Genomic DNA, 15,524 nt, shown 5'->3' with positions numbered 1-15,524 from the left:
AATTTGCCCCTATTAGTGACACATTAAATTACTCACAGTAAAAATATACAAGAGCAATAATTGAGGTAAATTAATAACGCGGCAGGAATATAAAATGCAAATGGATGAGGATATTTCTTATAGCTATTTCGATTTGAGTTTTGGACAAGGACGTCTCAATAAAATTAGTAGTCTAAAGTTAAATTTTAATTCGGGACCTCAAAAATATAAATATATATAATAAATAAAAAAATAATGTTGTTTTTTCTTGTTTTTCCATAATTGTTATTTTTAGTGTAGTATTATATTCCATATAATAATATTATTATTTATGATAGTAATGACTGATTCAAGTTTAATACGTTAGCCATGCGTTTTCAATACATTACCTTGGATGTTATTGTAAATATATTATTTATTATTATAAAGATTTGAGTAGTTTAATTTAAAGTTTCAAAAATTTTCCATTAAATGATGATAGTTTTTTAAAAAATATATTCAATATAGCCAATTTTTCAAAAATAAAATTAACAATTTTTGAGGCTTTGAAAATTTGGGGGCCTAAAGCAAAAGAATTAGTAGCCTCACCTTTGAGCCACCTTTGATTTTGAATAGGAAAAAAAATTCTTGGCAGAACTTGCCTATGCGACACGAATTTAAATTAGTTAGATTTCAGTAAGAATATCAAACACTTAAATGAAAAATTAAATTGGATAACATAAATTAAATCTGCTTAATTATAGTAGTAGTCTATTCTACTACTTAGCATTATAGTGTTGGCCCCTTCGGCATTAAACAAAATCAATGAAGAATCAACTTTAATTTGAAATTTGAAAAGCAGCAGCAGATTTTATTTATTAGTGGAGCTGAAACTTTGATTATTTTTTATTAATTGAAACCATAAAGTGCATGTACCCTACATATATAAAAAGGTTTAGAACACAAACAAAATCAATCATTAATCTTTTCCATGATGATACAAACTATTTTTTTTTGAAGTACGAGGAACCCTTCTTTGTTTATCCAACTTTAACGTTATTTTGTTTTGCTTTTTGTAAGCTTTATGACATAAACATTAAACATTCAATTAATACATAGTAGTTAAAGGCCAATGAAATTCAAATTAGTGATAATAACGTACCAACATAATCATAATAACAAATTATTTGTTAATTTATTTATAAAAACCAATAGGTTATATTTGATTATCTGGTATTCATATGACACCTAGTATTGCCAAAGCGTAATACCAATAAACTTGACACCTAGTATTGCCAAAGCCTAATACCAATAAACTTGTTTAATAACAAATTGTTTGTTAATTTATTTATAAAAGCCAACAGGTTATATTTGATTATCTGCTATTCATATGACACCTAGTATTGCCAAAGCCTAATACCAATAAACTTGACACCTAGTATTGCCAAAGCCTAATACCAATAAACTTGTTTAAATTAAAGTTTATGAACAGAAACAATTAATTAACAACTTAATTGAGCATCATTTGTTTCAATAAAATTAATGGTCTAAAATCAAAATTTAATAAAAAATATTATATATATATATATATATATATACAAAAATAAAAATAATGTTGTAATAATTTAATGTTATCTATTTTTTTTCTTGCATATTACATGCTTTTGATGTAGTATTTTCAAAAGACACATAACATTTAATTTCATATATTAATATGATTATTAATAAAAGTAATGATTAATTTTAGTGAATAAAATGTTAGACATTTATTGGCAATACATTAACTTGGATGTTGTTGTTAAAACTTTATTTATTAATATAAAGTTTGAGTTGTTGAATTCAAATTTCTAAAATATTTTTGGTAAAAATTAGATAGTTTTTTCTTCCTTTTTTTCCAGACGTATTTCACAATCTTCATTATTATTTCAAGTGAAGTTGAAAATCATAAAATATACTATTAAAATTGTTGAGGCCTAACGCAAACGTTTTACTAATCTTACCCTTAAGCCACCCCGATCACCCCACAAGAAGAGGTACAGTGAAATGTGAGCCACCCCTGATCACCCCACAAGAGGTACAATGAAATGTCGGTAATACGTCATACTTTAAGTAGAAGTTTCGACTTCAAACTCTAGATATTAAAAAGAATTTTCGAAAGGAACTTCAATACCTGCTTTTTAGTGGGTATTTGCATTGCAGATTCAAACTAATCGAGTCAGTATATGTTGAATCACCAGGAGGGAAGAAATCATGTATACTTATAATAAGTAACTTATTATCTATGATATCTGATTAAACTGGATTTGATCTCTACAACTACAAGTAATTGGATATTGTGATGTAACTTGGTAGTTAGGCGACTACCAGTATGAAAAAGACACATTCAATCACTATCAATACAAACTTGTCGATGGAAGCTATGTTGCTCGAAATCTTCAAAATGTCGTTAGGAACATGTCAGATCCTCCAACAATAGTGCATTTTTGAAGAATTCGATACAAGTGCCGTAACATTTTTAGAAAGTCCGAGCAACCTAGGTTGGAAATACTACGTTACATCATATTAGCAATTACTTTTAGAACTGTAATTTTCAAGGATACTAACTTCAACTTTCTTGCAATTGACTCTCCTTGTGGATCAACCAGTTCCCTACTTGAGTATATTTCACAGCATTGAAATATATTTATTGTTTCTTTTTGTTGGTTTTGTTGGAATTGTGGGTCTTTTTCTAACAAATATTTGGTGACCCAGGGCAGAATCTCAGGACAAATTGGTCTCTTTCTCTAGCAGGTGCATTAATATTGTCAAACACATTTTGAAATATGCAAAACCAACAACATTAGCTAACACATTTTGAAACCACAACTAGCAGGTTAATGAACTTAATAATAATAAAAGGTTGTAGCATGACATCCAGAAAACAAAAAAGCGGAATACTCCTAAATAAGTAATTTATGGAAGATCAAACTTTCCGCATGAACGAATCCTTGTAGAAACTCAGGATATACAAACAACCATTCATATGGTCGACCGGATGTCCTAAACCCCTGATTTAACCCCTCATTTTGGTACATACTGAAGTAGAGTAGCACTTCACCATCTGCAAACCAATATTTTGGTACAACTCGGGACCTCGTATGCTAAATAATTCAGTCCAAGATTCCTTGACACCATAGTCTTTCATTACCCATAACTTAAAAGTGCAGTCCCTTGGCGATAGGTGAGTACGATAAGCACAAAGCATTCCTTGTAATACAGAAATGTCACGCTCTAGGCATATCTGACTGCCGTGAATATTGCATATTCCCTCCGGCAACGATATCTCCCCATACACCTCATTTGATATATTAAGTGAAATCATAAAATGCCTGGATAGATTATCTTTACCGATCCAATGAAATGCACCACGAACAAACGCCAAAGAGTCTTCTTCACCACACACGTTATTCACAAAGCCACGACAATGGTTACCAATATTTCTCCAACAACCACTCTTTAGTGCAAAGATTTTATTGAATGATGTCGAACTTCCCTTGTTGTCAATCTTAAGAATCTTATAGTCATCATTAATCGAGTCAAACGCCAATCGATAAGTGCTAGGAGTTGCGCGAGTTGTGTATGGATATCCATGTTCAGGAAGTTGTACTGATTCATTTGTGGATGGGTTCCACAGTAAATAGCCAGCACCACCATAAGACCAAAGAAGACACAAGCCATCGCAACAACATAATATCACGTAGCGGTGTGGTTTATGGTTTGAAGGGATACAGAGCTTTTGTAATGGTTGAGCCGATAATGAAGATAAAGAACAACAATAATATGATATACAAGCATAGGGACGTCTTGTGCAATAAGAATTTTTTTATTCTTGGCATGATTGTTATGCTTCACCTTAAAGTATGGATCCGAGGTCAATGTCTTCCAAAAGTTTGAAGCACATTTAAATCGAAGAAGAGACTGGACAGGCAACCTGATATGGATGTCCATAATTATTTCCTCTGAGAAGTAGATTTCCATGGCCTAGATAGGACAAAGCAAGTGATTTAGTAGTTCACTATAAATATTTGTGTGTGCATAAAATCCAGGAACAACTGTCAAAGAACAACTTACCTTGATTTGGTTGATACATGTTCCAGAGAAAGTATACTAATGGATTTTCAACAGAGAGTTTCAGTATTGATCTAGTGATAGTAATGTTGTCAGAGCACTTGAGATTGGTGGTCCTTTGATCAATGCGTTTTATTTGGTGAATGGGAAACTAACAACCAACGGGCTATATCTATGAAGCAACAGATAGAGCCAACGAAGCTATTGAATGTGCTTTTAATGGAGTTCGGAAACAATATGAGAGAAAGTGTTCGATATCATTGATGCAAGTTGCAAGGTGGTTTGACCAACTTCATTGAATTTTGCATGCAGCATGCCATATTTTGAACCCGAGAATTCCAATGAAAATTACACTTTCTGTTCACAAGCGTGGATGGATTATGATACAAGTGTAGCAGGTTAAGAAGAGGCAAAAACAGTTAGGACTCAAAGTTAGTTAAATCTGTTAAGTACTATAGCAGTTGTTTGTTTTTACTGTTGTAACAGAATCACTGTAGCAGAGTCCAAGAGTTAGTTAGGCGGTTATTGTTCAATGATTAGCTATAAATATTCGTGTGTAATGATTCACAGCTATTCAGAAACCATAATACAACTCATCTTCTCTCTTATTCTTCTCAATTTAGCTATTTTTCTCGGTTAATACCCTGATCTTAGCTCTCTCCTTCCTCGAGGTTAACCTCTTGGATTGATTTAGTTCTTCGAGGTGCATCAATTGGTATCAGAGCTTGTGATTCTCGGCTGAATAATCATGGTTGTGCGTGATAATAATATCGATAAATCAATAGAAGAGGTCGATAGGAAATTGTCACAAATCCAAGATCAATTGCATAAATTGATGGATGGAATGTTGATCATGAATGATCGAAATGCGTGTATAGATAAGGAATTAATGGAGATTAAATAAGCTTTGGAAAATTGGAATCAGAAGGAAAGAAATGTAAATGAAGGTAGGGCTGAATCTTCAGTAGGCGGTGATGAACCAAGAGGGCAAGGTTGTTCCCAGCAGAACAGAGAATTTCAAGGTTCTAATGGTAAATTTCTTACTCGTTGTTCTAAGCTTGAATTTCCTCGATGTTCTGGCCACGATTTGCTAACCTGGTTGTATAAGGTGGACCGGTTTTTTTCCATGGATGAGGTTCCACTTGATCAAATGGTTAGAGTAGCTTCAATTCATCTAGATGGCGATACTATAGCCTGGCATAGGTCATATATGAGATCTAGAACTGCTGCAAAAAATCCTTTTTGGTATGAGTATGTACTAGCCATTAATGATAGATTTGGTGATAGTTTTGAAGATCCAATGGAAGCTATTAAGAATTTACAACAAACTGGTAGTGTGAAGGCTTATCAAGCTGAGTTTGACAGGTAGTTATGTGGGGTTAACTTGTCTGATGAAAATGCCTTGAGTTGTTACTTAGGAGGGTTGAAACCTGAACTTAATAAAGCTGTTAGGATTCAGATTCCAAGAACACTTCGCCAAGCCTACAAAATCACTAGATTGTAAGAAGAGGTTTTTGAAGCTCAAGTTCAATCTTGGGGTTTGAAGATGCCAGGCCTATTACCTACCCCTAAACCTCCCTTTCAACCAAGATCCTCTAATAACACGCCTCTAGTTAAGAAGAATGTTGGGACTAATTAGATGGTACATCAAAATGCTGTTAGTAAAATTCTAGGTAGAAGACTTTTCGCTGCTGAAATGAATGAGAAAAGGGCAAAAGACCTTTGTTTTTTCTGTGATGAACCTTATGTACAAGGACATAATTGTAGAAGTAAGAAGCAACTGTATATGGTAGAGGTATTGGAAAATAAAGATACTGCAGAGATAAGTGATGGTGATGTAGTGCAAGAATTGCTGAATAAACCTGAAGATAGTATGACTATATCACTTCAAGCTTTTACTGGCGTTTCTGGTTATCAAACTATTAGAGTTACAGGGTATCATGAGAAAAATCCCTTACAGGTGTTAATTGACACTGGGAGTACACATAATTTCATTGATCAATCTATATCCATAAGGTTGGGTTGTCAGGCTCCTACAGTGGAATAATCTATCAGTATTGCAGATAATAGAAAAGTGCAGACTGTTACTGTGTGTAAAAATCTTCGCTTTAGACTTTCTGTTATTACCTTTAGAAAATGTGGATATTGTGTTGGGAGTTCAATGGTTAAGCATATTGGGAAGGATACTATTTGATTTTAAGAACAGGACAATTGAATCTGTTTACAAGGGAAAGAAATATGTGGTGAGAGGAGCTAGCGATAAACTTAAGCCTGCTAAGGCAAAGGAGGTGACTAAACAAGAAGCACAAGCTGCTCAATTATTTATATTATCACTGGTGGATAGCACAACAATTGACAGTAGTTACTACAACATCCAAGATACTTCATCTACTGGTATAGATCCTGCTTTAGATGCTTTAATTAAGCAGTACTCTTGTTTGTTTGAAATACCTAGAACACTTCCTCCACACAGAGGTGCATTTGATCACAGAATTCCATTGATTGAGTTTGCTAGTCCAGTCAGTAAAAGACCTTACAAATATCTTGCTTTCAAGAAGGACATCATTGAGAAACTTCTGCAAGAATTGATGGAACAAGGGGTAATACAACATAGTACTAGCCCTTATGATTCCCCAGTGGTGTTAGTAGAAAAAAAAGATGGTATATAGAGGCTTTGTGTGGATTATAGAAGCTTGAATCAGTTGACTATCAAAGATAAGTTCCCTATACCAATGATTGAAGACTTGCTTGATGAATTAGGTGGTGTTGTGTTGTTTTCCAGAATAGACTTGAGGGCAGGGTATCATCAGCTGAGAATGGACAAGAATAATACTTATAAAACTGCTTTTAAGACTCATGAAGGCCACTATGAGTTTTTAGTTATGCCTTTTGTCTTAACTAATGCACCCTCCTCCTTTTAACGGTTGATGAATGTTGTTTTTAAACCTTTCCTGAGAAAATTAGTTCTTGTGTTCTTTGATGACATGCTCATCTATAGTAAGACATTGAATGATCATGTTGCATATATTAAGGTTGTATGTGAATTGGTGAAGCAATATCAGTTATATGCAAAGATGTACAAGTGTGCATTTGGGGTGGATAAGGTAGAATATTTAGGCCATTACATAAGTGCTGAAGGTGGTTCAACTGATCCTAAAAATATCGGTGTTGTGCAGCAATGGCCACTTTCAAGCAATATCAAGCAGTTGAGGGGTTTCTTAGGTCTTGTTGGATACTATAGGAGATTTATTCAAGGCTTTGGTGCCATTTGTAGACCACTACATGACCTGTTAAAGAAGGAAAGATTCAATTGGTCTGACCAGGCTACTACAGCATTCCATGTACTCAAACAGGCCTTAGTTTCTGCACCTGTGTTGGCTATGCCTAATTATTCCTTGCTTTTATCGTTGAGACTGATGCAAGTGGAAAGGGTATTGGTGTTGTGTTAATGCAACAGGGTCACCCTATTGCATATATCAGTAAAGTCTTGGCTCCAAAACACCAAACCATGTCTGTGTATGACAGGGAATTGTTGGCTCTTATATTTGCTGTTACAAGGTGGTCTCATTACTTGCTGGGAAGACACTTTGTTGTTAAGACTGATCAGAAGGCCTTAAAATATTTGTTAGATCAGCAAATACACACTGACTTTCAAGTTGCAGGAATTTCTAAACTTATGGCTTTTGATTTCTCTATTGAGTATAAAAACGGGTCTGAGAACAAGGCTGCTGATGCATTGTCTAGAATGCCGGATGCTGAACTCTTGGTTGTTTCCATTTTGTCTCCACATGATGTTCTATATGATGAAATTAAAGAGAGTTGGATACAAGATCCCAAGCTGCAGGAAATTATTACAAGATTGCAGGTTCAACCTTTTAAGCACTATACTTGGTGTCATGAACAACTGAAATGGAAAGGTAGATTGGTGGTGGGTGATAATCCACAAAAAGATCATGAAATTATGGCATAACACTACTCAAGGAGGTCACTCAGGGATGGATGCTACTACTTAGAGATCGCAGTCACTATTCTATTGGAAATCCTTTTTACAAGATATTAGATCTTTTATACAACAATGTGACATATGCCAAAGAAACAATTATGATGCTGCTGCTTATCATGGTTATCTGCAACCTCTTCCTATTCCTGAAGGTATGTGGACTGATGTGTGCTTAGATTTCATTGAAGGTCTTCCTAAATCTAATGAGAAGGATGTCATATTAGTTGTAGTTGACAGACTGAGCAAGTATGGTTATTTCTTATGCTTGCACCATCCTTATACTGCTCAATCAGTAGCTCAGTGTTATTTGGACTATGTTTTTAAGCTTCATGATATGCCAATGACCATGACAAATAAAAGAGATCCTGTGTTCTTAAGATCCATTTGGCAAGAGCTTTTTACACTTCAAGGAGTGCAATTGGAAAGATCCACAGCTTACCATCCTCAGACTGATGGTCAAACTGAGGTGCTCAACAAGACTCTAGAGACTTACTTGAGATGTTTTTGCTTCGAAAAACCTAAGGAGTGGTCTACCTATATACCCTTGGCTAAGTGGTGGTACAATACCACTTACCATTCCACCATTAAGTGCACCCCTTATGAGGTGTTGTATGGTCAGAAACATCCTATCCAATTGCCTTACTTGGTCGGCGAGAGTGCTTCTGAGATGGTTGATAGGTCACTAGAAGCTAGAGAATCCATTATTCAACTGCTGAATTTCACATGGCTAGAGCTCAATAACGAATGAAAGACATTGCTGATAAACACAGAACTGACATGTCATTTTCAGTGGGTGATTGGGTGTACTTAAAAATTCAACCTTATAGGCAAGTTACAGTAGCTACTAGACCATTTAACAAGCTGGCAGCCAAGTATTATGGTCCTTATATAGTGGAGTCTAGGATTGAAGCTATTGCTTATAGGTTGTTGTTGCCTAAGGATGTTCTTATTCATCCTACTTTCCATGTCTCTCATCTCAAGAAGTGTTATGCAGTTCCCATGAGCTTCAACCATCCACCTATTCTGAACTTATCTAGTCCCTTTTATCCTGAGCCTAAGTCAGTTCTAGATAAGAGGATGGTCAAGCGCGGCAACAAGGCAGTAGATCAGTAACCAGTCAAACGGACTGATCTTGATGCAGTTTAAGCTACTTGGGAGTTTGTTTCAGAGTTACACACTAGGTTTCCTGGTTTCAATTCTTAAAGACAAGGATGTTCTTCACTGAGGGGTATTGATACAATTGTAGTAGGTTAAGAATAGGCAAAAATAGTTAGGACTCGAAGTTAGTTAAGTCATTAAGTACTATAGCAGTTGTTTGTTTTTACTGTTGTAATAGAATCACTGTAGAAGAGTCCAGGAGTTAGTTACGCAGTTATTGTTTAATGATTAGCTATAAATACTCATGTGTAATGATTCACAGCTATTCAGAAATCATAATACAACTCATCTTCTCTCTTATTCTTCTCAATTTAGCTATTTTTCTCGGTTAATACCCTGCTTTTAGCTCTCTCCTTCCTCGAGGTTAACCTCTTGGATTGATTTAGTTCTTCGAGGTGCATCAGATTACCATAAATGTGTTGAGAACATGGTCCCAATGAAGTAACACAAGATCTACTAGTATTTGAGCTTCCTAAGTACAAAATAGCAGATGCTATGTTTGGTTGCGGTCAGGCTAGTAGAGCCAGAGACAAAGGGTCGTGGGGTAAGTGAGTTGGTTTAGTTGTCTGTATAGCTTTACTTAAGTTATTAAGACTTATTTATACAAAAGGTCAGGTTAATGCTTGGAGTATATGAATATCTGTATAAATACACCTCGCACAAAGACAGCGCTAACTGCCTGGAATTTTTTCGATTCATTATTGGATTAAATTAAAATGTATCCTACACCGGTAAGTACACCCTAACACAATTTGGACAAAGCTTTTAACCTGAGAAGGGCTATGATCCGTCATTGAGATCGGGGTTATTGACTTTTACATTTCTTGTCCATGCTATTAGTTTTTATATTTTCTTTGGTTGATTTGTTGTTTCTCTTCCATTTCAATGTAGAGCTAAACTTCTATTTCTAGTGTTACGGATATTTTCTGATTGTTGTTATTCAATTTAATAAATAAGTTCATTTATTTAAACTCGAACTTAATTATTTGAATGTTAGACCAACTATAGAATATTATCGCTAGGAAGTGAGAATTTAAGACACCTGCTAGGATGGACATATAACTAGATTAAAAATGCATTCACATAAAGGTTCATGATCAAAGAAAATTAACTAAAAATAACTAAAATAAGAAATAACTTGCGAGAGTCATGAAATTAAAACTCACTGGATCAATATCTATCACAATTGTCTTGTCTTCAATTATATTCTTCGACGGTTTCACAATTGTCTTGTCTTTAATTATATTCTTTGATGGCTTCACCCCAACTATCTTCTGTTCAGGCATATTCTTTGATGACTTCACTAATCTCTTCTCTTCAATACAAATGTAATTTGAAGTAGTGATTTGAAAAGACTAGCTATTTTCCCCATCTTTTAGAGCTTCCCTTTTTCTCTATTTGTTCTGATTATTATTAGGGTTACAAGAAATTGGTCAAGAAACAGAGTTTCCACACGAATGGGTTTCCTGTTATTAGGCCATTCTGAAAGACTTATTTTTATTTTTATTTTTGGGTAAAGAAAGATTTTTATTATCAAGTAAACAATAGATGTATAAGAGTAGAAAACAAAAGGCAATCCCATCATCACAAACCGTCCTATACACATCAACTAATGCAACCAAATATCTATGGTATTCTACGATATGAATTTTGAACCTCCAGCCTTTTGAGTAGTCTAGTCTTTCTTGCACCTCGACAATACACTTCTTGTATAAAATCAAGTGTTGGTGTATTAATATACACAATAATTAAATTACAGTTGAAAAGTAAAATGAACATAATATATATAAAAGTATCTTTAGGTTGAGACATGGATATCTAGCTCTCAACTTAACAACTTCGGTAGTAGTTCATTGCTTAGCTTGGAAGATTCTTATTTTTTTCTTGCCAGATTGTATATACAGCACTGGCCATGGCAATCCTATATAACTCAGCTCTAACACTCTTTCCTTTTGCATACACAATAGCCCAAGATATTTAATTTCCCCATGCCAATTCTAGATAGTTCTGGGAATATCTTGCCAACTCGATCAGTATTGAAAGAAAATTCAAATAGAAAGAAAAGATGATCACAACATTCATTAAGAATCTGTGACACCCTAATATCTCTAGTCAGTAGTTTTCCATAGATAGCCATTTGAAAGATGAAAATCCATTTTGGGCATCCACATTTATTACAAATTATTTTAAGTATCTCGGGTCTATGATCTAGGGAATAGAGAGATTGACGAAGATGTATCCCACCGTATTGGGGCAGGATGGATGAAGTGGAGGCTCTCTTTTGAAGTTTTATGCTATAAGAAGGTGTCGTCCAAGCTTAAAGGCAAATTCTATAGAGTGGCAGTTTGTCTGGCCATGTTATATGGAGCGGAGTATTGGTCTGTCAAGAACTCCCACATTCAAAAATTAAAAGTGGCGGAAATGGATATTTTGTTGGATGTACGGGCTTACTATGAGTGATAGGGTTAGGAATGAGACTATCTAGGAAAAGGTGGGAGTGGCTTCGATGGAAGACAAGATGCGAGAAGATAGGTTGAGATGGTTCAGACATGTGCTGAGGAGGGGCACGGATGCACCACTTCGTAGGTGTGAGAGGCTAGCTTTGGATGGTTTTAGGAGGGGCAGGGATAGGTCGAAGAAATACTGGAGAGAGGTGATTAGACGTGACATAGAGCAGTTACAACTTACCGAGGATATGACCCTAGATAGGAAGGTATGGAGGACGGGAATTAGGTTAGAAAGCTAGTGCATGTGGGGGAGTCATAGCCAGTCGTTAGGAGAACTTTGGGGTAGCCAAGTTGGTAGTCTTCGCGTTATGTTTAAGGGTTGGAGCTGATAGTAGGAGGGTAGGGGGTGGTGGGTGCCTTTGGTTCGTCAGTATAGGGTGTTACTTTGTGAGTGTCTTATTTCTGTTATTTCTTCTTGTTTCATGCGTTATTAAGACTTTGATTATTATTCTTTGTCTTGAGCCGGGGGTTTATCGAAAACAGTCTCTCTACTTCTCCCGAGGTAATGGTATGAACTGTGTACATTTCACCCTCCCCAAACCCCACTATGTGGGAATACACTGGGTTTGTTGTTGTTATGTAACTTTCACAAAGTCACCTCTTACTTTGAAATAAAGTTTGCTGGAAAGAGCATGGAGTTGACAGACAACATCATCATCATACCCAACAACCACTATCATTTTCTGGTACACAATCGGTATGTTTGCACAAACACTTCAACTTTTGTTCAAGATAGTTTCAAGAACACCATTGAAATTTTTAACACCTTCAACATAAGTTCATTAAGAACTATCAAATAAGTATGTTACTTAAAAGAAACAAGATGAAGTAGGAAATAGAACCAAGTCCTCCTAATTCACGGAGTGTCCTTAAGGAATTAATTCCCCTCAAGTATCCGAGGTTGTGGATTTTTCCTCCCAGGATAAAATTGCTCACAATTAGAATGTAGCGGTATGCCAAACCTTCTGATTCTTCAAACACACTCAACGACAGATGACCACAAAGAGTTTTTAGAAGTAGAAGAGTGTTTTTCAATGCAAAAATTGTTCATACTACTTGAGGAAAAAAGTTCAGGTATTTATAGCCATCAAATGCCCTTTCAAAAAGGAAGCAATGGTTCATGGAATGGTGTATCATTTCAGAATAGTCATGTTTGTCCATTCCAAAACAACATGTCTTTTCTGAAAGTCACATTCGATCGAACAGTCACCCCTTTTCCGAAATAGTGTGTCTTTTTGTTGAAGGGTTGTGTCCCCCCATTTTTCATTCACACCAAGATCGTTGGGTTCAAGTTAAAAGTGTGAATAAAAATGGAGGGAAGTAGTGGAGGGAAAGTGAAAAAATACCTAAATGGAAAGTGTACTCACAATAAGGAAAGTCTACTAATTCTCCCACATTGGTGGAAGAAAGAAACTTTCATGTGTTCTTATTAAGAAACACAAACTCCACATGGATAATGAGGCAAGAACCAAGAGGTGCCTCATGCCGTCGTCGTCGTTGCTCGACTTGGATTTGAATTTGGATATAGATTTGGAGAACAATCGATGAGATTAATTTTTTGCACAAAATTTATTTGAAACTTGGTAAAATCCAATTCGAAAACCAAAAGAAAAAAATGCAACAGTGTTTCCTCTCCATTAACGCAAGCATGCAAAAAGTTTCTTCGAAGTGGCATAACTCTTCGAGAAAATAACACACTATTTTGGAAAAAAGGATGACTGTTCAGATGGTTGTGACTGTTCAGAAAAAGACACAATGATTCGAATGGACAGACATGACTATTCGAAAGGATACACCTTCCCGAATAAACCATTGCCTCCTTTCCAACGGGGAATTTCATGGCTATATAAACTTGCATTTTTTCACAGGTTTAGTACGAATTTTTCTGCACTTGAAAAAAATTATTTCTTTGCTTCTAAAATACTTCGTGTAATCATCTTTTGTCGAGTGAGTTCGAAGAACACCAGAACGTTTGCGGTACCACTACTTTCTATTTGTGAAGCCATTTTATCCTGGGAGGAAAATTCCACAACCTCAGATACTTGAGGGAAATTATTTTCTTAAGGACACTTCGTGAATTTGAAGGACTTGGTTTATTCTGTTTCATTTTTTTTCTTAATAAAATAACACACTTCTTTGATGGATCATTTTTGATCTTATGTTGAAAAACTTCATAAGTGTTCTTGAAAAGTCTTGAACTTGTGTTGAAGTTTACTGAACTAACATACAGATTTTGTGTACCCGAAACAACAATCTTAAGGAAATAATTTCATAATATGTATTGTTTGGTTTCTGGAGATTAAAGCTTGAAGCTTTCTATTCCATTTGATCTTAACAAGTGATTTGAAGAAATAAAAATCTTCATCACAAGTTAAAAGGTCATTCGGTTAACGATTGAAAGGTATAAAAACTTCATCGTTAAACTAGAAACAAGTGGTATTTATAAGTTGCTACGAACTTGTAATTAATATAATTTATACTTAAAGTTGTCTGTCTTTATGTGATGGAAAAATGACTATAGAAGGTCATGTTGATGGTGTGAGAAGTGTGCCATCAACTAATGTTGCCACAACCAGTAGCACAAATGCGCCACCCGCTATGGCACTAGCTGAAAAGCCTGAAAAAATTTTTGGAGTTGATTTTAAGAGGTGGAAACAGAAGATGTTCTTCTATGTGACTACCTTATGTCTTCAAAAGTTTATTTCAGAAGATTTCCAGAAGTGCCCGAAGGAACTTCGAATCAGGAACGATTCGTTGTAATAGAGGCATGGATACATTCTTATTTCCTATGTAGGAATTACATCCTAAGTGGCCTCCAAGATGACTTATACAACGTCTACAACGTAATGAAGACATCTAAAAAATTATAAAACGCATTGGAAAATAAATATAAGACTAAGGATGCGGGAACCAAAAAGTTCTATGTTGCACGTTTCCTAGAGTACAAAATAATAGATAGCAAGACTATCGTTTCTCAAGTACAGGAGTTGCAAATCATCATCCGTGATCTCCTTGCAGAAGGTATGAATTTAATGGATACCTTATTTGAACAAGCTAGAACTGTTTGTAATATTCACATAAACTTTCTTGTAGGTTTGATTGTGAACGAGGCATTTCAAGTTGCTGCATTTATTGAGAAGCTGTCACCTTTGTAGAAAGACTTCATGAATTACTTAAAACATAATGAAATAAGATGACAGTCAATGACCCCATTGTGAGGTTGAGCCTTGAAGAAGACAATACAGCGGCAGAGAGGAGGTCTTAAGGAAATTCTGCAATGAATGGAGCTAACATTGTAGAAGACGACCCCAACAACTCAAAGAAGCGGAAGAAAGCTAGACAACAAAGCAATCAGCCTAAGAAGAAATTCAAAGGCAAATTCTTTAATTATGGAAAGATTGTCCATAAGTCTGAAGATTGTCGTGCCCCAAAGAAAGGCAAAAAGAAGGACCAAGCAAATATGTCTGAATCCAAAAATGAAATGGATAATCTATGTGTCATGCTTTTGGAATGTGACTTGGTGGGAAATTCCCGGGAATGATGGATGGATTCTGGTGTCACCCGTCATGTTAGTGCAAATAAAAAGTTATTTTCTACGTTCGCTCTGGCTCAAGGCGAAGAGAAAATTTACATGGCAAACTCCGCAACTGCAAAAAAATTGAAGGGGTAGAAAAAATATGCTTGAAAATGACTTTAGGCAAAGTGTTGACTCTCAACAATGTCCTGTATGTACTGGAGTTAAGAAAGAGCTTGATTTCTGTATCACCTCTTGATAAAAATTGATTCAAATATGT

The 15,524-nt window shown here is 35.3% G+C and overlaps 1 protein-coding gene across 1 annotated transcript; it reads right to left on the bottom strand.

Moving 5' to 3' along the window:
• Window positions 1–3,010: 3,010 nt before the first annotated feature.
• Window positions 3,011–4,087, bottom strand: LOC107868669 (F-box protein CPR1-like). The gene is made up of 2 exons (XM_016715339.1): window positions 4,069–4,087; window positions 3,011–3,603 (listed from the first exon to the last, which is right to left on the bottom strand). Exons 1-2 carry the CDS (start codon window positions 4,085–4,087, stop codon window positions 3,011–3,013), a joined length of 612 nt encoding a protein of 203 aa, XP_016570825.1.
• Between the last annotated feature and the right edge of the window lie 11,437 nt (window positions 4,088–15,524).

The sequence above is a fragment of the Capsicum annuum genome, chromosome 4, assembly GCF_002878395.1.
Source record: "Capsicum annuum cultivar UCD-10X-F1 chromosome 4, UCD10Xv1.1, whole genome shotgun sequence".
Lineage (NCBI taxonomy): Eukaryota > Viridiplantae > Streptophyta > Magnoliopsida > Solanales > Solanaceae > Capsicum > Capsicum annuum.
The sequence above is the reverse complement of the archived record's forward strand: the minus strand, read 5'-3'. Positions and strand labels throughout refer to the sequence as shown.